This window comes from Danio rerio, chromosome 11 (assembly GCF_052040795.2).
Source record: "Danio rerio strain M-AB ecotype USA chromosome 11, GRCz13ab, whole genome shotgun sequence".
NCBI classification, from domain to species: Eukaryota; Metazoa; Chordata; class Actinopteri; order Cypriniformes; family Danionidae; genus Danio; species Danio rerio.
The window spans coordinates 22,935,332-22,960,526 of NC_141031.1; the positions used below are offsets into that span (position 1 = coordinate 22,935,332).

Sequence of the window (25,195 nt, forward strand, 5' to 3'; positions counted from 1 at the left end):
TAGGCTTTTTCTACCACTTTTTTATTTTATTATTAACATTTGTTCATCTAATGTGAGGTCATTGTGAAGTGCTACATGTTATACTTCATAATCCTTTTGCAGTTTATTTAGGTTGAAACATTTGTTTCATCTGAACATGCATATACAATAGAGCAGGGCAGCTCAACCCTGCTCCTGGAGATCTAAAGTCCTGAAGAGTTCAGCTCCATCCCTGATCAAACACACCTGAACCAATTAATTAAGACCTAAACGGCACTTGATAATTACAGGCAGGTGTGTTTGACATGAATTGCAACTGAAACCTGTAAGATGGTAGATCTCCAGGAACAAGGTTGGTCACCCAATACAGGAATGCAGTAAATATTGTTGTTATTATACTTGTTAACATTACTTTTGTTCAGCTTAGGTCAATTTTGTGCTAACACTGTTTATCGCATGATAAATGCTTCATCTTTTAATCGCAGCAAGAATATTCAACTCTATCATAAGCCTACTTTACATAGTGACTGCCACTGTACTATTCACTACTGTCCTGATGATTTACTGTAATGATGGTGTTTTTTTTTTGTTGTTTTTTTTGCATCTGTCAGATGTGTGTATGTGCGGTGTGGTCGCCATGCTATTTCTGTTCTTAACACTTCTTATGATGACATACAGGCTTATGCTTTGATTAAGCGGTGGCGTGTATTTAAGCAGGTGTAGTTGTGTTGGCATATTTTGATAACAGATGCATTTTAGGCTTGGCTCAGCCAAATTTATTTGGGCCCACCCACATTGTGAGTCCTGGCTATGCTAGTGCCGTGATGGGAGGCTTAAATGGGCGTTTAATGAGAATACTCTGGAGTAATGGAAGAAACTTTGGTGTGGGTACTACAAGACTGCAGTACAATGTCTGAAATTCCAACAGTAAACAAGGAAACACCAATTAATAATCAATCAATTCAACAGTTGGGTGGCACAGTGGCTCAGTGAATAACACTGTCACCTAACAGCAAGAAGGTTGCTGGTTCAAGTCCTGGCTGGGCCATTTGTTTGCATAGAGTGTGCATGTTCTCCCAGTGTTTCCGTAGGTTTTCTCCGGGTGCTCTGGGTTACCCCACAGTCCAAAGACATGCACCATAGTGAACTGAATAAACAAAATTGGCTGTAGTGTTGTGTGTGTGTGTGTGTGTGTGTGAGAAAGAGAGAGAGAGAGATAATGTGGGTGTGTGGGTGTTGCCCAGTACTGGGTTGCAGGTGGAACGGCATCCGATTTGTAAAGCATATGCTGGAATAATTGGCAGTTTATTTCACTGTGGCAACCTCTGAAATAGAGACTAAGCCGAAGGAAAATAAATGAATGAATGATATTCAGCAGTCCCATGAGAGTAATTTCTAAATCACCTTAAAAGCAATTTATTTCAATTTTTAAAAAAAAATCTTATTGGTGTCAAGATCATAAAAGTCCACAATGTGACATAAACTTCAACGATACTAAACAACAAAAAATTAAATATTAAATGACAGCAGGACTGTATCTCCTGTTAGTTTGGCAGTGATTAATTTCTGAATGATTCTCCATTTGTAATAAATTAAGATTACGATTGATGACATTGCCTTTTCACAAAGACAGACTATAGATTCCTGTATGAATTCATCATTGGAATTCATTAAACCATCAAATGCCTTTAATATTTACTTATTAGACATTCACTGTCAGCTACTTTTTTTATTTCTATTTAGATATTTATATTTTCAGTTTCACATTTCGATCAATTATGAATAAAAAGCTTTTAAATCTTTAATTTATCCGTAATTTTTTTTCCATATTTTAGTCAATTTAAGTTTGTAATAACACTTTAAGATAAATGTCTTTATTTTGTGAAACATTAGATTGTTTTGCGAAGAATGTTGCATTAAACATTGTTTAAATAAATATATCTAAAAACAGGCGACGCGGTGGCGCAGTAGGTAGTGCTTTTGCATCACAGCAAGAAGGGCGCTGGTTCAAGCCTCGGCTGGGTCAGTTTCCCCCACAGTCCAAAGACATGTGTTACATGTGAATTGGGTAGGCTAAATTGTCCGTAGTGCATGAGTGAATGAGTGTGTGTGAATGTTCCCCATAGATGGGTTGCAGCTGGAAGGGCATCCACTGCGTAAAACGTGCTGGATAAGTTAGAAGTGGTAGATTCCGCTGTGGCGATCACAGATTAATAAAGGGACTAAGCCTAAAAGAAAATGAATGATTGAATGAATGAATATCTAAAAACAATCGTGGCTACTTTAGTCTAAATGTTTGTTGTGAAATAAACTACTAATGTCTGATATACATTTAAAACATGATGACTTTTTGTTGAAATTTCGCAATCCAATTGAATTTATGAATAGTCAGATCAGTTCATCTCCGCATCGTTAAGTAGATAACACGTTTTAATCGACTGACAGTTCTATCTGAAATATACATTTAATTTAAAACCCTAATTGCATCTAATCTTAAATCAGGGTGGTCAGACTCCCCTTAAACAGCTCCAATAACTCGATTTGATCTTCAGTCTGTTGAAATCTAAAGTAGCCATCCAGATATGCAGAACGCGCCTAAAATGTGTCCGTTTAAGTGTCGAGCGTGCTGTAGTGCGTCTCAGTGTGTGTCTTTAAGTAGTACGCTGCGGTAGGAGGAGTTGTAGCGATTGTGACGCCGCCAGCGGAGCCGTGGTGCTGAGCTGAACAGCGCCTGTCCACCTGCAGTAGGGCGCGAGACCGACCGGGACAATATTCTCTCGCATCGCTCAGCGGAACCTGCTACCGACAGCACATCTCACAGGAATTATCTGCACGTTTGTGAATAACAAACATCTGCCTCCTTCGCTGATGGCCAAAATGAAAACCGGCTGCGCGATTCTTGTGGCGTGTGCCTTAGTTGTGGGCACATCTTTGGTAAGACTAAATGTTTTATTTACAAACATTCCTGAAGTAATAGGCTACTACTTAAAATCAAATTCTAGTAAGCTGATTATTTGGTGGAGTGCACTTGTGTAGGTGAATTTATGTCGGTAGGCGACTTACTCAAAGAACAGTAGTGGTGCATTGAGCGCTTAAATACTTTGTGTGTTTGGAAATCCAAAATTGCTGTCGTAGCACTTATATAATAGTCGCTTTTTCTGTCAAATAGCGTTCCAACAAGTACATCAGTTTGTGGTGAACACTAGTCGTCTATCTGTAAGCTGCAGTGGCTTGCAGCTGCACTTTTAACACACATTGCAGAGGATGCGGCGATGCCTGTGGTGTGTCTGCGAGTAATAGTGCTGCTCTGTCCTTACCGGAGGAATATGCGAATATGCAAATCGATTTAATATTAATATGCATGCTAAGGAATATTCATGCTCCTATTCATAACATCAGGGATAATTTAACTTGTAGGGTTGCTTTAGAGTCAGCGATGCACATTTCTCTCCCTCTCTCCAGAAACAATACGAGTAGAAGAAGCCCTGTACATGAAATCTAAAAGGTGCTGGAGTGTTAAGTAAATATAAGTTCTGCAAATAAGACACATATTGCCGTTGAACGTGGTGGATATTGACATTCACTTTGATGACTCATTCAGAATAAAAATATATCCAGCTGGGGGTGAAATGTAGCTATAGAGATGCATTCACATGGTGGGCAGAGGCAGCGATGCTTTAGAAAGTAACCATCTCACAGCCCTCTGACTAATGTGATCTGTAGGGATGCTTTGACAGAGACTGTTCCTCCGTGGATATATGAAAGAGCTTAGTGCGTCGCTTCTTTGTTGTCTTGATATTTCAGGTTCAGAGTTGTCTGGGAGGGAAAAAAATGTAGGGAGAGGAAAAGATAGAGACCCTTAAAGGCAACCTCTCATTCGGTTTTAGACACATCCGAGGCCTGAGCTTGAACCCTAGATCGCTTTAGAAAAGACCACCATACTGAGACTGGGATAACCTGAATATGACCCACCATCTAATTATGCTAAATCTCCGTGGTGAGCACTATCCATTGATGCATACACACATTCTCTCTCTCTCTCTCTCACACACATACACACACACACACACACTAGGTCACTCTCCTAAAATAGATGCCACTGTAATGGGCACAATTTCTCCACTGATTTACATGGCAGATCTCCAGCGCAACCTTCTTTCCTCTGCACTTCCTGTTTTCCGTCGCATCCCTGTTTTCACCCTCAGTTTATTTTAATCATCAAACAGGCTCGTTTAGCTCTTGTTAAATTTTTAGAGAAGCTCTTGATGTTTTCACTTTTTTTGAAAACCACCATTAAAACCATGCAGGCATTCTGAATGGGAATTAAATCACAGATTTGCCGCCTTTGATTTAGAATTTGTCAATTTACATATTTGCATAGAAGTATTGAATATTCAAACACTCCACTGGATTACAGCAAAGCAGGGATTCGCAACATGCACTCCAGAGGGTATTTAACCAGGTTATAGGAGGTACTTTAGTGTATTTGATGTAATGACTGTATAATGAATGTATAACTATCCTTATTTACAATGTTTACCTAATTTACAGATAATTATTTAACTAATCTTAGTTAAATAATTTATCATTAATTTATATATACAGATTATGTATAATTTGTATATATTTTTTCTCACAATAATTTTAAGAATTAAAGAATATTAATTAAAAAAACAAATATGTTAACATGTTTAGTGACATTATTTACAATAAACTGAAATAATTTAAACTGAAATTAATTCATTTTTTATGCACTTACAGCATTTACTAATGCATTTTTTTAGTCAACAGTTGTATATGTTAATATTAGTTAAGTGACCTTAGGTAAATTAACTATCAATCAACATTTGTATAATTTGTTAACTAAAACAGACAAAGATATCAGTAAATACGGCAAACATTGTCATATTAACTGCTAATTAATGTTAGTTAATGCATTCACTTACATTAACTAATGGAACCTTATTATACTGTAAGGTATTGAATTTTATTCACATGTATTTATAAAATGGTAAATATCAAGTTACATGATTTTGGTTTGATGAAAAAAGTTACTTAAACCTAACTGAAAGTGACGTAGATGGTAAAGTGCATAAGGCAAAAAGCAACGCTTCCATCTAGGTGGGTGTCATGAGCGTATACGCATTTCTAATCATCAAGAGCTACAGTTGGCGCATGTCTGCTTTTAATAAAATTCTCAAAGCCAGTGTCTCCTACTGATCACAATCAATGTGCATATTATTCGGCTTTGGTTTGACCCGGCTGAAAGTGACGTAGATGGTACAGTACATAAGCCTTGGAGCACTATAGAATAGCTATTCAACCCTAACAGTAAAATTGTGGCATCCCTGCTCTGTGATTTTGCCTCCTGTAGGTATTTATATCGGTTTCGATAACCGTGAATAATAACTACAGCCCTGTGGTCACAAATCAATTTGCCTAACCACTTCCCCTCTCTAGTGTCTTCATAGCCAATAATGTCTGTCTTTCTCAGGGGAGTCACTGGAACGCTCAGACGGTTGCTCCATGCAGACCTGGCTTCTCCCAGAGCTTCTACACCGTATTTGTCCCCAGGGTTGTGCTGCAAGGCCTGAACATCCACAAAGGTAAGAGCTTGCAGTGCATTGCACAATTCGGTGCTGGTTTATATGTGTGTGTGTGCGTTAATCTCAGTGGAGGTTTAGCAACAGGTTTGTGGGTGAACACAAATGCTCGTGTATCACTTCCTCTCCCTTTTTCTGTGTGTGTAGGCTAAATGCAATATGTTGAATATCATTTCAGCTTGATTTTTGCATTTTTTTGGAGAAAATGCACAATAGCTTTTACCTTTTCAGTAATTTAGTAGTTGGGCTTACTGTATGATCCCTCAAGATGTGTTGGAACCAGTTTCAGCTGGCTTCAAAAGAAAAGCACAGTGCGGAATAACAAGCACAAATAAACGGTTTAAAAAGGAGGAGCGGAGATGCAGATATGCCGGCGTGCTGAATGTTGATAGTACACGCAGGACCAGTAATGCAATTAGAACACGTTTAAAACACACAATGCTTCTCCAATGCAATTTTCAAGGTCTGCGAAATGTCAGGTGATGCATTTAAAGACTCACATCCGCGATGTGCCAAAAGCAACGCTTCCATCTAGGTGGGTGTCATAAGCGTATACGCATTCCTAATCATCAAGAGCTACAGTTGGCGCACGTCTGCTTTAATAAAATTCTCAAAGCCAGTGTCTCCTACTGATCACAATCAATATGCATATTATTCAGCTTTAGTTTGACTATCAGACAAACCTTGGCTGGATGATTAAAAACATAAATAAATAAAAAACGGAAAGAAACCCATAATCTGAATTTAATGGATAGTTCAGTGGCCCGGCTGGCTACAGAAACCTCATTTAAATCTTCTGTTCAGCTCCCGCTGGGTGTTTTTGCCGCTTTGAGCCTTAAGCTTTTGCTTTTTTTTCTGTCGCTCCCCCTCTGTCCTGCGTGTAATACAGTTCCTCTATTCTTTTCCACTTCTTTTCAGCAAGATTTCAGCCGTCCTTTTATTCCGTCGCTTTTCATTGCCATTGTGCATGCATGTGTGTGCGTTATGCAAGGATATGCTTTATCTGTGGAATTTGTTTTGCTGTTATGGAAGGAGAAAAGATGTCGCGGGTAAAATTGGACTTGCAGAAACAAATCATGCAGGAAAATGGCACATTGATTCGATCAATTACCTGTTTTTTTTTTCTTCCCCCTCTGCATTCAAACTTTGATTGAGTAGAACTGTTATCAGGGTAATCAATGGTTTTATTCACATGAATGTGGTTGTTTAAAGTGAGATGTATTTGTTGTTTTTAGGATAGCTGCAACTTTTACATCAGTATAGAAAACTCTATAGAAAGTCCATTTAAAAATCTTTGTGGTAATTGCAGAAATTGGGGTGCGTTCACACTTGTGAATGGATTCTGATGTGATTGCTTTTTTAATGCAGCTGATTGTGCGTGAATGCTGGCATCTAAACACTGGGAAGTTGGTCCTTGTTCTGCTTTCAGATGAATTGGTGCTGTTCTACTGAAATATGACACAACACAGACAAAAGACCTCTAAATGAAACCAAAATGAGGCATGATGTCTTGACAAAAGCTCTACTTGAATGTGTCTGATTACTCAACATTTGTGATTCCACATATTGATTTGGATCAGACTAACATGTCCCTGTTCATTAAAGTGAGGGGTTTGTCTGGGCATTCCAGAGTCAATAACAATAACTTTAATAACAATAATTGGTCATTTTGGTTGCGTTAGTTTTATTACAACAGTTTTATTTTTGCCATTTATTTGTATTCCACTTCACTTTTTATGCAACAGAAGCATGTGATGTGAATTTGGTTACCACAGTAGTTTCAAAAATACGTTATGTGCACCATTTACTTTGTGCATACAGGTAGCAGGTGCGCATTTTTTTTATTGCAGTAATTTGTTTATTCACCAGGCGGCTCCTTGAGGGTGTTTATGTGTTATCAAAGTAAACTTTGGGCTTTAGGCTCTGTATGGCAGATTTGGATGGGATTAAACAAAATATGTATGTTAAAATGCTTTTTTTCCTACTGACACCATGGAAGACTAGCCCTTAAAACAGTGTTAAAATTTCAGCTTTACCCATTACAATGCAGGTCCAAAACCTATACTTTAATGGATAAAGCTGCAACTTTAACAATATTTTTGGGGCTTCATTCAATTGCATCAGGGATTCATGGCACTGTTTCGACTCCTTATACATTTTATTGACTTTTCATGAGTTACCAAGTGATAAAGATATTTTTTTAAATGTTGTATGTATACACATGGGTGTTCAGTCACAGCACAAAGCTGTTTGGGACGTTATGTCAACAATGTAAATTCTAAAAGCCTTGTTTTTCGGTCACACTTTATTATAATAATACTATTCATACTTTTATCAAACAATTAACTATGCCTTTTAGCTCAATAAACTCCTAATCTTAATTTCGCGCGGCATCAAAACCACGTGATTAAAAACAACCTGTTGACTAATACTGTATGCAAATGTTTATATTTACAATACATTTTATTACATTTTATTACATTATACATTTTATTGTAACAAATTCATTTATCTCTGTGATTTAGTAGATATATTAAATGAGAGCTTTACTAAACAAATGGATCTAATTTGATTTGTATTTTAAACCTTAAATAACAGTTAAAAAGTTGTTTTTTATTTCATATTTCAAGTTTTTAGTTACTATATTATGCCAAAATCATTATGCATAAATCTGCATATTTATTTATTTATTTATTTATTTTTATTTTTACAAACTTTTGCTCAGTAATAACAAAACAAAGTAGGTTATTGCTAGCGCTAGTAATAAGTCACGAGTTACAGTAATAGCCAGGTTGTGAATTACAGGGGGGTTTGGGGGATCTTATCCCTCTAATTTAATGCTTGATTTATGAAGATCATAATAAAACGAATAAATGGTGAGGTATGGTGGGTCTGCCTTTTAATAGTTAAGAAATAGTTTGTCTGATCTGTATCTTAAATAAATATTACTATTTAAATAATAGATAATGTTAATATATATTTGAGCACCCATATAATGGTTCATGACAGTCCCCCCCATTCATCAACGTATAATTCGCACCCTACTAATAATAATAGTAAGTGTTTGTTTTAGTGTTGCACCTTTAGATTTGGTTTTTGAAAATGACAGTGTGAATGATAAACAAATCAGGACTAAATGTAAAAAAAAAATGCAAACAAACCCTAAATCTTCTGTTTACCATAGTTCCAAGAACAGATTGTTTTGACTGCAGCTTGTGAAGGTGTTGAGGGAACATTGTCAGCCATTGACATATCAGATGCGCTTGTTACACAGCACGCCGTTGGAGTGTTGGCGCGCGTGTCCAAGCACTCGCACATGAGTCAATCATTTTGTTTACTCGCGGATTTGGATATGAGCATTTTGCTGCGATTGACTCTGTGCCCACAATATCCACCGGCGCTCAAGCAACCACCTTTCCTTCAATATCCAATAGTGCACTCTTCATTTCAAAAACATGCTTACCCCAGCACAACTTGGCACTTGGGTGTATATCGTCAGGCTGCAGTATGAGCTCTTATATGGAGAGTGATTAATGTACAGTCACCGGCCGGGGGGGAAGGGTGATGTGTTCAGAGGAGCCGTAGTAATCGGGGAGTGGGGTCGCCTCACAGGGACGTTAATGATAACAGCCTTGTGTAACCCAGAACCGTCAAAGGGGAGAGTAATGGGTGAGTCGGTTTGCTCAAGTCGAGAAAAGCCAGCGTCAATTTAGCCGTAATTGTAAACACTGCTCTGACACCTTGCGAATGCTAATGGCAAGCTGGGAAATTCTCAGGAGCGCGGTGTGGTCTGAGACTTGAACTCGGTGGTGGATTTGAGAGTAGAAAGTTCCGCTTGACTTGCCTCCATAACTGTTTAATATGGCTGCGGTGCACTGGGGTGAGAGTGAGCGATTCATCTCAGTTCTCTAGGTACTGCTTAGCATTGGTCTCTAAAGCCTGGCCATCCAAACAGAATCAGATATGACTGCTCTTTCATGGCCTGGGCAGTCGGGGTTTGTGCCAGCTGTCCGCTAGTCTTGCAGCTGCTTGCGATGCAATTTGCTGATTCCGTTTAATTACACCGCTAGCTTGTTGTGTTTATTTTCTTTTCATTTATGAAGGTGTTTGTTCGCGCCGGGCTTTTAATTATAGCAAAGTTCAGGTATTATGACAACAGCGGTGCATCCATACCTATTATCCTCTAATCCTCGTCATCACTTTTATTGTACTTCTAAGGATAACGAGCCTATTAAAGGCACGGCCCCTTGAATGAAGTTGAGCGGAGTGGTTATAATTCAACCATCCAACATTTCTAATATCTTTACACAGTAAAAACAGACAGCGTGAGTCCCTTCAGGCTCTCTGCCTCACTAGATGTGATTCATCTTCACTCAGCATGTGAAAAGATTCATCATTTATGCTGACAAAATATAAATGCCAGGGTTGTCACATATTCAGCTGGCCTCGGGAGCATATGAAAGGCACCCGCACGGCCACAGTAAATAGGTATGGTAAGCATTTGTGTTTTACATGATTGGATTCCAGATCCTAAATGGTAAGTTTCGTGCAGCGTGCAACGTTGACTGATGATGCGATCATTTAGTATGGCTCGTTACAGTGGTGGGAAGTCTAGCTCAGGAGAAAATGATGTTTTATGAGCTTTTATTGTGTTACGTCATGTCTTCCGGCGTTTATGCAAACATTTATAGACGTATAAACTCATGCATAAATTCTGTGTTTTCATGCATGGGAGGACACGCTGAAAATAGGAGATTGTAACTGTTGTATGGAGAGCAATTCTCACTTTTGCTTATTAACTATTTGCTTATTAGCTTGAACAATGACTGTTTAGTAGTACTTATAAAGCACATCTTAATGCATTAGTCTGCATGAGCATATTCTACATCTTAAGGGAAAAAGGGAGATTCAAGCAAATTTGTTACAGTGATTGTGTGTACAAAAGCTTACGTCATCAACAAGTGTTGCTGTCATAGTAACTCCATAAAATAAGGTTCAATTTTTTAATAATTGTAATTAGCTAATGGCATTATCACAGAATAAATCCCAATGGAGTATATACAAATCTTGTGTCTATTTCTACATATTTGAAATTTTTTTGGTATCTTCACACAAATATTTGGCAAATAATAATAATAATAATAATAAGAAGAAGAAGAAAAAGAATATTTCCCAGTGATGGGTTGCAGCTGGAAGGGCATCCGCAACATAAAACATAATTGATAAGTTGATGGTTCATTCCGTTTTGGCGACCCAGATTAATAAAGGGACTGAGCCGAAAAGAAAATGAATGAATTGATGATAATAATAAGAATAATAAACATCTATTTTGCTCATCCAGGTAGCATTTATTTTGTAAACAAAACAAAGATAATAATAATAAAAATAAATATCAAAATCTAATAATATTTTGACTATTTACTGTAACTGTGTAATGGTAAAGCTGTATTTTTAGCAACCATTACAGTCAGAAATCATTCTAACATGTTGATTTTTAAGTCAAGAAGAATTTATTAATTTAGAATACAAAATATGCTTAAGCTGGCGTCGCAGTAATGCAGTAGATAGTGCTGTCGCCTCACAGCAAGGAGGTTGCTGGGTCGAGCCTCGGCTGGGTCAGTTGACGTGTTCGTGTGGGTTTCCTCCGGGTGCTCCGATTTCCCCCACAATCCAAAGACATACGGAATATGTATGTGTTTGAATGAGTGTGTATAAATGTTTTCCCAGAGATGGGTTGCCGCTGGAAGGGCATATGCTGAATAAGTTATTGGTTCATTCTGCTGTGGCGACCGCAGATTGATGAAGGGACTAAGCCGTAAAGAAAATTAATGAATGAATACACTTAAGCTAATTTTATACTTTTGATTTTCATACTTGATGCAAATGCCATTGTACTATTATTTATAAGAACAGGGGGCAACTCAAAGCAACCGAGAGACGAAGCCAACATAGGCTCATTCTGAAAACGTAGCCCTATATACAGTTCTGAAGATCACAAATTAAGTAGCCAGAGGAACGAATGTCTGATCTTTGTCTTGAAAATGACCGATATGGGGTTGTGTGACTGTGTCCTTTTTTCGCGCTTATCAGCTGACCACTTACCTGTGTATGGTCAGCTTTTCTGCTGTTACCAGATTGCCCAGTGGCTCGTCGCGTACATTGGAGAGACACTGATAGAGCCAATTCAGTGGATGGGGATGATTGGGAGGCCATGATGGTAAGGGCCGAGAGGGAATTTGGCCTGACCACCGAGGTCACACCCCTACTCTTTACGAGAAGTGCCATGGGATTTTTAATGACCACAGAGTCAGGGCTGGTAGACTTTTAATTTGCATATTTTCTTAATTACTGTAAACGTACTCAGTGACATCATATTTGACGTGTGCACCCAAGCAAACTTGCTTTTTTTGCTGCTTTATACATTTATGAAAACAGTTAATCATTTTGAGCCTTTTGATGAACAGACATCTCAGAAGAGCTGTGTTAACTAAGAAAAATTCTGTCATTTATTATAAAATTATTAATTAAGCGTGCCTTGCTGAATACAATTAACTTATTTAATATAAATAAACACTGAATCTCATCAGATGACCAGATATATTGAGATTTACATAAAAAACAAACAATACAGACAATCATGCACAGCACCCAAACATTTATACAAGCACATAATGTCTATAAAAGCGAACAGAGCATTTGAGCGTGGGCTTTTCCAAAGCAGAACCCCACCTGGGACAGATAAACCATGAAAACGGATATTCCACTGATTGCACATTGTAGTGTAAACCATCATCTCGGCCTAAGAGCAGGATCAGGCACTTTGAAGCCAAAGACAGAGAGATGGAAATGGGCGAAGAGGGGGAGGAGGACAGGTAGACTCTCGCAATTTGATTTGAGTCGCACTTACCCCTAAATGCTGCTCTGAAAGGATCCTGTCAGAATGTGTTGAAGAGAACAGGAGCGATGAACTTCAGTGCATAACCCTTTAATATTCGACGCAATGCTGGTGGGAAATGGAAGTCAGTCGCCTTTGCCGTTAGTTCAGTGGCGGCCATTAATCATCTTAATTACTAGTGCTTATGCATAGTCAGAGTCATTTGACTTCTCTGGCAGATTTGTGGCATTTGCAGTGCCGCAAATATACTGCCTGCTTTGCCTTTTCCTAGACATTATACATATATGGCACATTTTATCATCAATAAAATAGAGTAAGTCCACACTTCAGATGTCCTTTCGCTTTAAAAATATGTCTCTCCCACAAGGACATCCATTAAATCCAAACGCACAGCATCTCATGGCGGTTTTACAATAGAAGAAGAAGTAGGACTTCACCTGTGAGATGGAGACGCTTGGACTGAATCTCTCTCTCTCTCTCTCTCTCTCTCTCTCTCTCTCTCTCTCTCTCTCTCTCTCTCTCTCTCTCTCTCTCTCTCCCTCTCTCTCTATCTCTCTCTCAAAGTTTAGCTCATTATCTGGCAAACACATTGCTCTCCACACTTATGGCATGCTGTGGAGGCTCTCATGGATACAGACATTTACAGAAGCTCATTAGGATGGTACTGCTTGAGCCCTTGTGTAGCTTTGTGGTCACTAACACAACAGGGTTAACAGTTTATTTAAAAAAATAGTAAGACAAGAAAAAAAACTGGCAAGAGAGAGTTTTAGCTGACTTCTGATTGGGAAGAGCCTCATCCAAAGTCAGCGTAATCAAACAAACAGCTATAAGCAAAGGAGAATGACAAACATGTTCAGTAATGTTTTATTTTAAATTAAAATATGTATTATCAACAGATTAATGCAAGATGTGTTGTCTACAGATTGGGTTGACAATAATAATAATAATAATAATAATAATACACAGAATTATTGTTCTGTTAATTCAATATTTCTTATAAATGTATGTATAAATATGTATAACATGTATTGAATGTGGGCGACTCAGTGGCTGAAGAAGGTCGCTGGTTCAAGTCTCGGATGGGTTAGTTGGCATTTCTGTGTGGAGTTTGCATGTTCTTTCCATATTCGCAATCTCCCCCACAGTTATGCGGTATACAGTAGGTGAATTGAATAAACTAAATTGGTCGTAGTGTATGTTTGTGAATGAGTGTGTATGGATGTTTTCCAGTACTGGGTTGCAGCTGGAAGGGCATCCGCTCTGTAAAACATATTATGGATAAGTTGGTTGTTCATTCCCCTCTGGTGACCCCTGTGCATAAAGGGACTAAGCCACAGGTGTCAAAGCCAGTTCCAGGGCCAAGGGCCAAAGCTCTGCACAGTTTAGTTCCAATCCTACTTTAACACACCTGATCAAACTAACTGAGTCCTTCAGGCTTGTTTGAAATCTACAGGGAAAGCTGCGGTGACACTGGAGTTTGAACTTGTAAAATTCTGTTGTGCAGCTCTTCGAAAAGGGGCAGGATTAAACAAGATGATTAGACATTTAAAAAAGTGAACAATTGCTCCATATTTTGAATTTCTGTCTAGAGAGGTCATGTTTTGATTTTCGATTGGTCTCATGCAGTCAAGTGATGTGATTTCGCAGGTCACATTTAACCAAGCTTGAATTTTGCACCGCAGCAACTGCGAAACTTTGTTCTGACGTATTCATGTGAGTATGAATGGAAGTCTATGAGGAGTAAAGTGCAGTGTGACTGTGTGTTGAAGCAGAGTTGTAACAAAACTGTGCAGGGCTGCGGCCCAGGAAGTGGCTTTGACACCTGTGGACTAAGCTGAAGGAAAATGAATGAATACAATGAATGTGATACAGTATCTACATTTGTAACATATTATGCATATTATACATACATTTATTATATGTAATTAATGTAATACAGTGTTTACAGTAAGGCTGCACAATATATCGTTTAAGCATTGATAACGCAATGTGTGCGATGGCAATAGTCCCATTGCAAGATATGCAATGTTGATTTATGAATACAGATGACCAGAAACCAAAACACTTTTGAAACACTTTTGAAGACACTACAGAATTAAACCATACTAGAGTGAAAGGTTTTCGTCTGGATGTGTTATTAAGGCCTGTGACTGTGTGAGCATTTTAAGAGAACAATGGTCTTAAACTCAATGGTCTTAAACGATGGTCTTATACTCAATTCCTGGAAGGTCGCAGCTCTGCATAGTTTATCTCCAGCCACCTCCTACTCACACCTACTTAGCCTCTAGTTGTCTTGAACGCTTTGATTAGCTGGATCAGCTGTGTTTTATTAAGGTTGGAGCAAAACTGTGCAGAGCTGTGGCTCTTCAGGAATCAAGTTTGAGATCTATGGTTTAAAACATTTTAGTAGTGCATGACAAAGTTTAATAAAAATGTATTTTGTTGATTTATTTATATGATGAACATTATGCAGTGTGATTTTACATTCAATTTCTGTACGTACCTGAATACTGTTACTCTCTTCAGAAAATCATAAAGCATGGTTTATTTCACTTTAAAAATTAATTACATTAAAATATATATTTATATTACACTCCCAAAGGCAGAGAGATGGAAATGGAGGAATAGGAGGAAGACAGGTAGACTCTTGCAATTTGATTTGAGTCGCACTTACCCCTAAATGCTGCGCTAAAAGGATCCTGTCAGAATGTATATTTACATTAAAATATATATTTATATTACACTCCCCTACAGAATCATCCTAATCAATCTGAAGTAATTACTATGAAAATAGAGCTATTAGAGTCTTAAATAGCTCCAAATTTGTCAGCACGTGACCCCCAAATATCAATGCCAGTGATTCGCGACCCCCACATTTCTTGGAGGTTGTTATAAATCTAAAAAACATTGCACACACAATAACAAGCCTATATAAACATAAGCAAACACGACACAAAATAGTCCAACAGTTTAACAACCATGTCATTTTTCTAGTAGTTTATTAATTTGTTTAATTTAATATTAACCCCACCTAAAGGGACTGGTGGGCACAACATTTTCAGCACAAGTCTATTCTTGGTTTAATTTTGGAGACCGCCACTCAAGGACCACCCTCAATGTTTATTTGTGGTCTGTATTTATTTTTTATGTATTTGATTGCCATAAAGATGTCAGAAAGTTTAACCTGATGCTATAAAATTAATCTGCTGTAACTGACACTATTGCTGTGCTGTTGGTCTAATGTAAACACAGTAATCCTATGAAAAAAATAAATAATTGAAAGGCTTATGGCTTTTCATTTCCATGTGCTGCTTTTTTATGTAACTGGTTACTACTATTTTTATCTTCTGTACAGGTTATAGATAAAATATGATCGTTCTAATAGTTTAATAAAATTTACTTGACTTTTGGAAATCGCCAAGGGTCCCCCCACCCTCGTCACTGTCCTGACCCCCGGTGGGAACCACTGATTTATGCCATCTGGTGAAATTGTAATGATATTGCAATAAATATCAAAGAAAAAAAATTGCAATGTAAAATTTATCCAATATCGTGCTGCCCTAATTTACAACAAGTTAATATAATAAACAGTGAATTATTTTTATTTTATTTATTCTATTTATTTTATTATATTGTGATATATTGAATATGTCACAAGTTATGAAACAACAGCTTACTAAGCACAATAAACAGCTTGCCATGATAAGCAACTGAATCATAACAAAGTTCTACGTATCTGTTCTATAATGCTCATGGCTGTTCAACACTTCACCTTGCCTGGAAAAAAAAAAACTAATAAAAACACAGTTTATGATGTTTTCTAAGATGTAACTGTGATTTTCCTGTCATTATACAATGATATTCAACTGAAACCAGCAAGGCCGTCTACTCTGCTCAAGTGGAGCAGACATACAAGAGAAACAGACAGTGTGCTTTATGCCTGATTTACTTTCCTATTGCAATTCTGTCTAGTTTTTCAAAAAAGTAATAATACAGTATTTCAATCTACATTAAAAGAACACATCTTGAACTGTGTAGATCTCATTTTTCTTTCAATCCGTCTGTCTTTCACCCACTCGCTTGCCTAGTGTTTCTTAATTTGCGAAATAATAATAACTTATAGTTATCATCATCGTACTTCTTCTTCAGTTGATTGATTACATTCAGAATTGGACAAATTTTTGTATTACTGCTTTTAAAAAATGTTATGTTTGGATGTGCAAAGAAGTTATTTCAGTAAAGGGTCATAAACCCCCCCTCTTTCGGTTCAAGTCCAACTAAGAAATTTTCAAACAAAAGCTTCGTAATCTGGGTGGAGCTCTGTGAGCAAAGGGAGGATTGGGTGTGGCCGGCAAAGCAAAGAAAAATGAGGGAAGTGAACAAGTGTCATCATTTGTCTCACAAAATAAGACCCAAACAGTGAGGAGACCCATGATTTTATAGTTAAAAGCAAAGAAATAAACAGTAATTTATTGTCCTGTTACATTTGTTGTTCATAATTTCATTAACACATAACCACAATTTGTCAAATCATAGTAAGGATAACCGTGTTTATTTAAACACAAAAAATGAGGAGGACTTCTCTCCTCCTGAATCCCCTGGTCTTAATGCAAATACAGTGGATAGCAGTGCAGCAGGTCTATTGCCTTTATATTTCAACCATTACCCTGCCGGTAATCTAGAGAATTTTAAACATAAGCGAACACAGCAACATGGATATAAGAGATGTGTCTGAATGTTAACAAACTCAACTGATAAAAGACAAAGTCCACCATACTCCAATTTTCCAAGAGCTCTCCCAAATAAAATGTTTGCTACAAACCAACAGCTTTGCTGTTTCAGCCCTGACAGCATGGCTGTGAAAAACATTCAACAAACCCCTTGGATCATGGAAACAAACACACACAACCTATGCAGTGCGCAATCTCATCCTGTCATTGGGTCTTGGCAGGTGTGCTATGCCTTCGAAAATCACGTGCACTCATGAATAATAAAGAAGCAGGGTCTTCTCATAGGATAAGAAAACTCCGCTATGAATAATAATGAGAAACCGACATGTCATCACTCCACCAGCAGATTTGTGCTTCGTCACTCATTTTGATCACACCCCAATAATTATTTTAAACCCGGAAGATGAAATTAGCTGAAAATAGTTCAAAATGATCCTGTTTTCCCCACAATTAAAGCTGACCGGTGCTAACGTTGTCTTAATTTATGCTCAACACTTACAAATCTTTTAATTTTTCTTAAAAAGTACTCGGGTTGCCTAAACCTTTAACAACGCACTAATTTTCATATACTTCTAGCATTGGACATTGGATGAAATTTAATTCAAAGCGCACTCCATAATCACTACATAATTCTGAAATATACTGAACTGCCTGAAAAAGAAAAACGCTGTAACAAAATTTGGTATTGGTGGCATGGTGGCTCAGTGGTTAGCACTTCCTCACAGCAAGAAGGTCGATGGTTCGAGTCCTGGCTGGATCAGTTGGCATTTCTGTGTGGAGTTTTTATATTCCCCCGTGAATTGGTGTGGGTTTGCTCTGGGTACTCTGGTTTCCCACACAGTCCAAAGACATTCACTATAGGTAAATTGAATAAGCTAAATTGCCTGTAGTGTATGTGTGTGAATGTGAGAGTGTATGGGTGTTTACCAGAAATGAGTTGCAGCTGAAAGGGCATCCGCTAAAACATATGCTGGATAATTTGGTGGTTCATTCCACTGTGGTGACCCTAGATGCAAAGTGACTAAGCAGAAGGAAAATGAATGAATAAAAATTTGGTATCTACTCAGGATAATTATGTAACAAATCCCCCTGTAAAAATCTATTAATATAATACCGAAATGAATAAAGCTGTAATGCTTGGTTTATATAAGGGCTACTGCAGTGTAGGAAAGTGTACTTCAGTGCAGGAAATGGCAGTAAAAATATGTATTGCAATTAAAATCTACATGCACAAATTGATGAAGCAATTGAAGGTGTATTTGGGATGTTTCTTTTCATTAGACTGAAAACTTTTATAAAAGAAGAATCTCAAATTTTACAGCTGCCTGCAGTCTCTTACCCTAATTTGTCTTCTTATGAAAGTGCAGTTCAATGTCTATTTAAATATAAATCAGATTGGACTTTCATCTTAAAGGAAGACTTTGACCGCCTTCTGTGTGTATACTATTAACCAGCAAGGCATATCTCATTTGCATTGGCCTCGTCACTTACAGTTATGTTCTGATCTAACATATTCAGGCGCTTTGGAGCATAAGGTCTCTAACCTTAAATGGAGGTGGAAAACGTGTACTAGAAGGCCTTGAGCGAACTGCCTTTGAGTGAGCGGGGGAGAAAAGCATTGATGTCGATACATTTATCATTAGCAGTATCGAAGTGAATATTTCTCTTTTATGAAAAAGTCTGTTCATTATATATCAGGGTGAGAAATATTACTTGTACGCAAGGACATGCCGATCCAAAAGCACAACTTTAATCTATAAAATATTTCTGTGCGATCAGACTGGCATTGAATGATTGCAATGCAATATAAGGAAATAGTTTATTTGTGAACAAACCATTTAGATTCATTGAACCAAAAAAAAAAAAGAATTATTGTTTGACTGTTCACTGGTACAGCATGGGTTTGCCAAGAACAGCTTAAACAGATGTCAAATCTTATGAAGATTCGAGTCATTTCAAAGTTTTAATTAATTTTACAGTAATACTATGAGGAAATATATTTAAAATGTGCTTGTGTGTTTTTCTTTCAATGAAAATAATGTTTCATTATGACGAATATGTCTGTTAAAGTTCACAATGTCTAAAAAGGCATGATTTAAAAAAGTAGTAATAATAAAAAAATAAAAAAAAAGTTTTATATATATATAAGGGATGAAACGGTTCACAAAAATCATGGTTCAGTTCGATACGAAACAGAGGTGTCACGGTTCGGTACTTTTTCGATACCGCAAAAAAATAAAAAAGCCAGAGGATTTCTCTGATCTTACTTTTTAAACGTATTAAAACTAACATCATAACAGTATGAACTTGTTTTTTTTTTTTTTTTTTTTTACTTTAAACAGTAATAGAGCTATACTTCCGGGGTTTCTGCTTAACAGCAAATAAAACAAACCCTTCTTTACAACATTCAAAACCAAAAAGCTTCCAATAAAAAAAATTAATGTAATATTGTAGTAGTTAGACAAATAAAAATAAAAGAGCAATTTTGTTTTAATATGGAATTTCAGTCTGTTTCTAATATGGAATTTCAATCTAGTGTGCACCTTTTCTTCAGAAAACACAGATCTGTAATGTAACAGGGCTCTATGACATTTAACGTTTTCTTAAAACTCGAAATATCCACTATACCGATTAAGATATCACAGGGCTCGAAATTAACCTTTTTCTTGGTGGCACTGGTGCTCCTAACTTTAAAAATTATGTGATGTGAGCTGCAATATCAGTTTCATCTCAGTGAATGCATGCTCTTTAGCGATGTTGCAGGTGGTATCTGTCGCACGATTGACAGCATCGTGATGATTAAATGAAGGGTTAAATAACGTTAGAACTTCTCTTTCTTAAAATGTGTAGATTTAGTGGCAAACACTGTTACCTGAAACATCCGTCCCAACAGCTTAACGGTGAATGCTTTAGTCATAGCGGACTTTAACTACTGTAAGTCTTTTATCCCCTCTTCGAAAAGTGTAAATGCTGGATTGACAATCAGCACATGATCAGTTATCAGATTTGTCATTATTTGTAACTCTAGCTGGTTTCAAAAACTAAATCTACCAGTGTTGTTTTCATTCTCTCGTATCCAGACCTTTACATTTTCGCGGCTATAATTCCCTGTCATCGGAACTGAGTGATTCACAGGCAATATGAACCAATGGATTTGCAATCTGTTCTAGCACAGTGGGTCAATAAGAGAGCCTGAAGGCGGGGCAAGGATTGCGGGCTTTTTTTGTAATTCTCTTTTATCTTTTTAGATATTAGTCTGAATCGTTCGGTTTGCAATGCGTACCGCAAGTCTTGTACCGAACGGTTCAATTCGAATATGCATATCTTTACACCCTTATTATATATATATATATATATATATATATATATATATATATATATATATATATATATATATATATATATATATATATATATATATATATATAAATATATATAAATCATGTCATTTGTGAGAATGTGATGTAAAATGTGGTGCATTAATCATTCATTTTCCTTCAGCTTAGTCTCTATTTCAGAGGTCACCACAGCAGAATGAACCTCCAACTATTCCAGCATATTTTTTTTTTAAGCAGGAGATGCCCTTCAGCTGCAACCGCGTATTGGGAAACACCCATACACACTTATTCTCTCGCTCTCTCTCTCTCGCTCACACACACACACACACACACACACACACACACACGCACACACACTATAGACAATTTAGTTAATTAAATTCACATATAGTTCATGTCAGACTGTGGGGGAAACTATAGGAAACCCATGCGAACACAAGGAGAACATGCAAACTCCACACATAAATGCCAACTGACCTAGCCGGGACTCAAACTAGTGACCTTCTTGCTGTGAGTGCAGTTCTAACCACTGAGCCAACGTGCTGCCCTTGCTACATTACATTAGGAATATTTATACTTTGATCTCCACAACCACTTAAGCAACCAAAGGCTGCAGTCTTTGTTCTTTATATACAGTACTATAGTCATTTTGTCCTACTTTATTTACATTTGGTAAAATAAGTATTGAACATGTAACCATTTTTTTTTTTTTATCAGAAATCAAATTACTAGTGGTGCTGTTGACTTGAAACTACTTCACCAGAATTCTACTTATTTTACCAGATGTCAGTAATACCAAAGCAATTCATGCAATATTTTTATTATTAATATTACAAAAAAAAAAAAAAAGTATACTACCAGGATGATGAAGATGAAACCAGGGTGGGCATTTCAGCCAAACAATCATTCCAAACACAGCCAAGTAACCTCCAAACCAGTTTCAGAAAAAGAAAAAAAAAGCTTCTTGAATTGCCCAATTATCCTAAATTCAAAAGAAATTAAGAGTTAAAAATCTGAGTTGTCAGAAGAAACCCACAGAACATCCCAACCCTGGGGAAAAATACAACACAGACTCATTTGGAAAATATGCACAGGGCTGCATTTTTGTGAACTGAGAAATTTGTTCCCCAACGTACATAATGGCTGCATTTTGTATGTAAAACGAATGCTATGAGGCAGTACCGTTTACCTCTGTATGGACAGCTTTTCCAGTATGACTGTTTGCTCGGTAGCTCACCAAAAATGGTGCCAGACTTCAAATCTGTCGAAGCACATATTTCCAATAAGCCTGGATTGAAAAAAATTGCACCTGAGGAAGTCATTCAACTCTAATCTTTATACAAGCCTTCTATACATGTATTTAATATAATTAAATAGTTCAGTGAGTTCTCCTTGTGGTATTCCATTGTTAATACATATAGCAAACTTTTTATTTTGTTTATTGGAGTGGTGTTTGGGTTTTTTACCAAAATCTGGGTCAATTTCATGTCAGCAGCTTCTTTGAAAATATATTTATCAAGAAAAACCATGACATGCTTAAAACTTATTTATTTGATTCACTGTATATAGTATGCACACACAGAGACAAAAAGATTCTTTTTTTTAATGCACAGTCCCTTTGAGAGTATTTACATGTATAATATGCAAAATACATTTATACACCACACAACTCTTCACACTTTTAATTTCTGTACACACATGTATGTGTCTCAGTGGACCGTTCTGAGTTTTCCATGACTCTGACCTGCCGGTATCTTTAATTTCTCGTCATGCCCTTAGGTTCTGTTTTAATTACTTCTCCTTTTGACACGGTGGGTTTATTTTAAGGAGCAAACACTAAAACGCCACAGGAAAGCGAACATGATTCAGCCCAGAGACTCTCAAGGTTTGGCACCAATCTAAACCGAGTAAAAAAAAATAGGAAAGAGGTGAGGTGTAGTGCTGTTGGAGATGGAAGAAGGGCTGGGGGGAATGTAGTAGGGAGCATGAGAAAAAGAGGTGAGGAATGCTAATTGTATTCATAAGATGCAGCTTTAGTTTATCCTTATCTATGTGCTTTTCTCTCTCTTTTCTTTTAAGGCTTCACTTCAAGTCCTCAGGCGGTCTTAAAGAGATTCTGTTGAGAGCGCTGTGGTCAGGGACTGTCCGACATGCATTTAGTCTGTTTACTTATATAAATTCAGGACTCCAGAGGAGAGACAAATACAAATGGACAAAAAGAAATTGTGCTTTGCTTTTACGTTTTATGAATCTGAATGGCAACTGTGGCAGCTTGACAGTTTGTCATTTGCTTGTCAAATCACAAAAACAATAGGACAAAAATGTAAAACATATTGCAGATCTAAAACCTAAGACAGTGCTATTTTAGATAGATGCATGTCTGTTTTTTTTTTTTTTTTTTTTGTGTAACAAAAATGAATAAAGTCAAATATAAATATATGGAAATATATGTGTATTTATATACACACTCACCGGCCACTTTATTAGGTACAGCCTATAAGTACTGTGTTGGACCCCCTTTTGCCTTCAGAACTGCCTTAATCCTTCGTGGCAAAGATTCAACAAGGTACTGGAAATATTACTTAGATTTTGGTCTATATTGACATGATAGCATCATCCAGTTGCGGCAGATTTATTGGCTGCACATCCAAGATTGTTAATCTCTCGTTCCACTACATTCCAAAGGTGCTTTATTGGATTGAGATCTGGTAACTGTGAATGGCATTTGAGTACAGTGAACTCATTGGCTTGTTAAAAAAAACAGTCTGAGATCATTCGCGCTTTATGAAATGGTGTGTAATCCTGCTGTAAGTAGCCATCAGAAGATGGGTACACAGTAGTTATAAGGGGAAGGACATGGTCAGCAACAATACTCAGGTAGGCTGTGGTGTTGACACAATGCTCTATTGATACTAATGGGCCAAAAGTGTGCCAAGAACATATCACCCACACCATTTCACCACCACCAGCCTGAACCATTGATATAAGGCAGAATAGATCCATGCTTTCATGTTGTTGACGACAAATTCTGACCCTACCATTCGAAGACTCATCAGCAACATTTTTTCAATCTTCTATTTTCCAATTTTGGTGAGCCTGTGTGAATTGTAGCCTTAGTTTCCTGTTCTTAGCTGACAGGAGTGGCAACTAGTATGGTCTTTTGCTGCTGTAGCCCATCCGGCTCAAGGTTTGACGTGTTGTGCGTTCCAAGATGCTCTTCTGCATACCTCGGTTGTAACGAGTGATTGGTTCCTGCCATGTGATTGGCAGATTAGATATTTGTGTTAACAAGCAGTTAGGAAGATTAACAAAATAAAGCCATGGGACTAGCAAAATTATGAAGGGACTAATACATAATGATTTTGACCTTGCTATTCTAATAAATGTTTAACTATGTTTTATGTATTTTTTTCTATACCGAAAATTATATTATATTAGCACAATTTCTTTACTGTATATCATCTTTGAGTTTTATGCTGAGGGTTAGTCATGAGACTTTTTTACAATAAGACTCCTATAGCTCAAACAACATTTCGAGATGTTGTCCTACATTCTTTAAAAAGATTTTTGCTTGGTTCCTTGGCTTTGTTTTTAGCCCAAGAGATGAACGTATGTAACAAACGGAAGTGCAACATTGCAAGACACTCATAATTACTGGCAAAATGAGATTCAAATGATAGTGATGTGGTAAAGGACTGTCTGACCTGGCAATAGTCTGTTGACTTATATACATTCAGGATTCATGAGGAGAAAATAACACAAATGGACAAACAGAAAATGTGCTTTGGGTTACGTTTTATTAATCTGAACGGCAAACACAGGCAGGTTGACTCATCTCAAACCTGTCAGTCTGTCATTCGCTTGTGTCTTTGGGGTTGCATTCAGTGTTTGCAGTTGATTTTGACTTGATTGACAAGGGCCACAGGACGTGGAAGCGTCCCTCCATTCAGTTAGTGATTATCTTAAATGAAGAAATTAAAGGATTACAAACTGGCCCAGTAATCCAGCCGTCAATCTCTCGACTCATTAAGGAGTAGGAGGAGAGAGGGACTGGGAGAAGAGACGAAACTTCTTAGGTGTTAGAAAGAGAGGATTAGTCTTTTGGTATCTCGCTCGGCTCGGTTTCTGTAATCTTTATGAAACCTTGTGTCATTATAGATGATACTATCACACACACACACACAGCGTTCTGTTGAAAGAGATAGTTCATGCAGAAACGAACATACTGTCATTTTGCTTGGCCTTGTGTCATTATGAAGCTCTTTGGCTTTCTTTTGGTGATTATTGTTGTTTATTGTTATTGTTGCTCCTCTTTATCGCCTGAAAGGGCTACAAAATTTGAAAAAGGGGTTAAAAAAGGTTTATTTTGCATTAGATAGAAATTAATAAGGTGAATATGGATGTTTATTTATGTACTTGTTTCAAGAGTTCACACTTAGCTGATGATTTATAAAAGCTTGCTTGGCATGCTGTCCCGGAAGAGAGCCCCGAGCTCAAGGGATCCTCAAGCCCGGGGTTTCCTCCCATTGGCAGAGCGAGAGGGAAGCCTGAGCTCGGTGGATCTCAGAACTCCCCGACTGCGGTAGCTAAGGGAACAAAAGGGGTTAGACAAATGCTTGATTGTTATACGTGTTGAATGTCTTTGGATGG

At 37.3% G+C, this 25,195-nt stretch overlaps 1 protein-coding gene across 4 annotated transcripts in view; it reads left to right on the plus strand.

Annotated features, from left to right (window-relative positions):
- Positions 1 to 275: 275 nt before the first annotated feature.
- Positions 276 to 25,195, plus strand: part of cdh4 (cadherin 4, type 1, R-cadherin (retinal)) — a 435,407-nt gene continuing 410,487 nt past the window's right edge. The window contains exons 1-2 of one of the 4 annotated variants that reach the window (XM_087271794.1): positions 276 to 331; positions 5,474 to 5,585. Coding sequence is in view for 2 of the 4 variants with exons in the window: in NM_001045273.2 (NP_001038738.2) it covers positions 2,848 to 2,913; positions 5,474 to 5,734 (327 nt within the window). In the remaining 2 variants the exon portion in view is untranslated. 4 annotated transcript variants of the gene reach the window in all.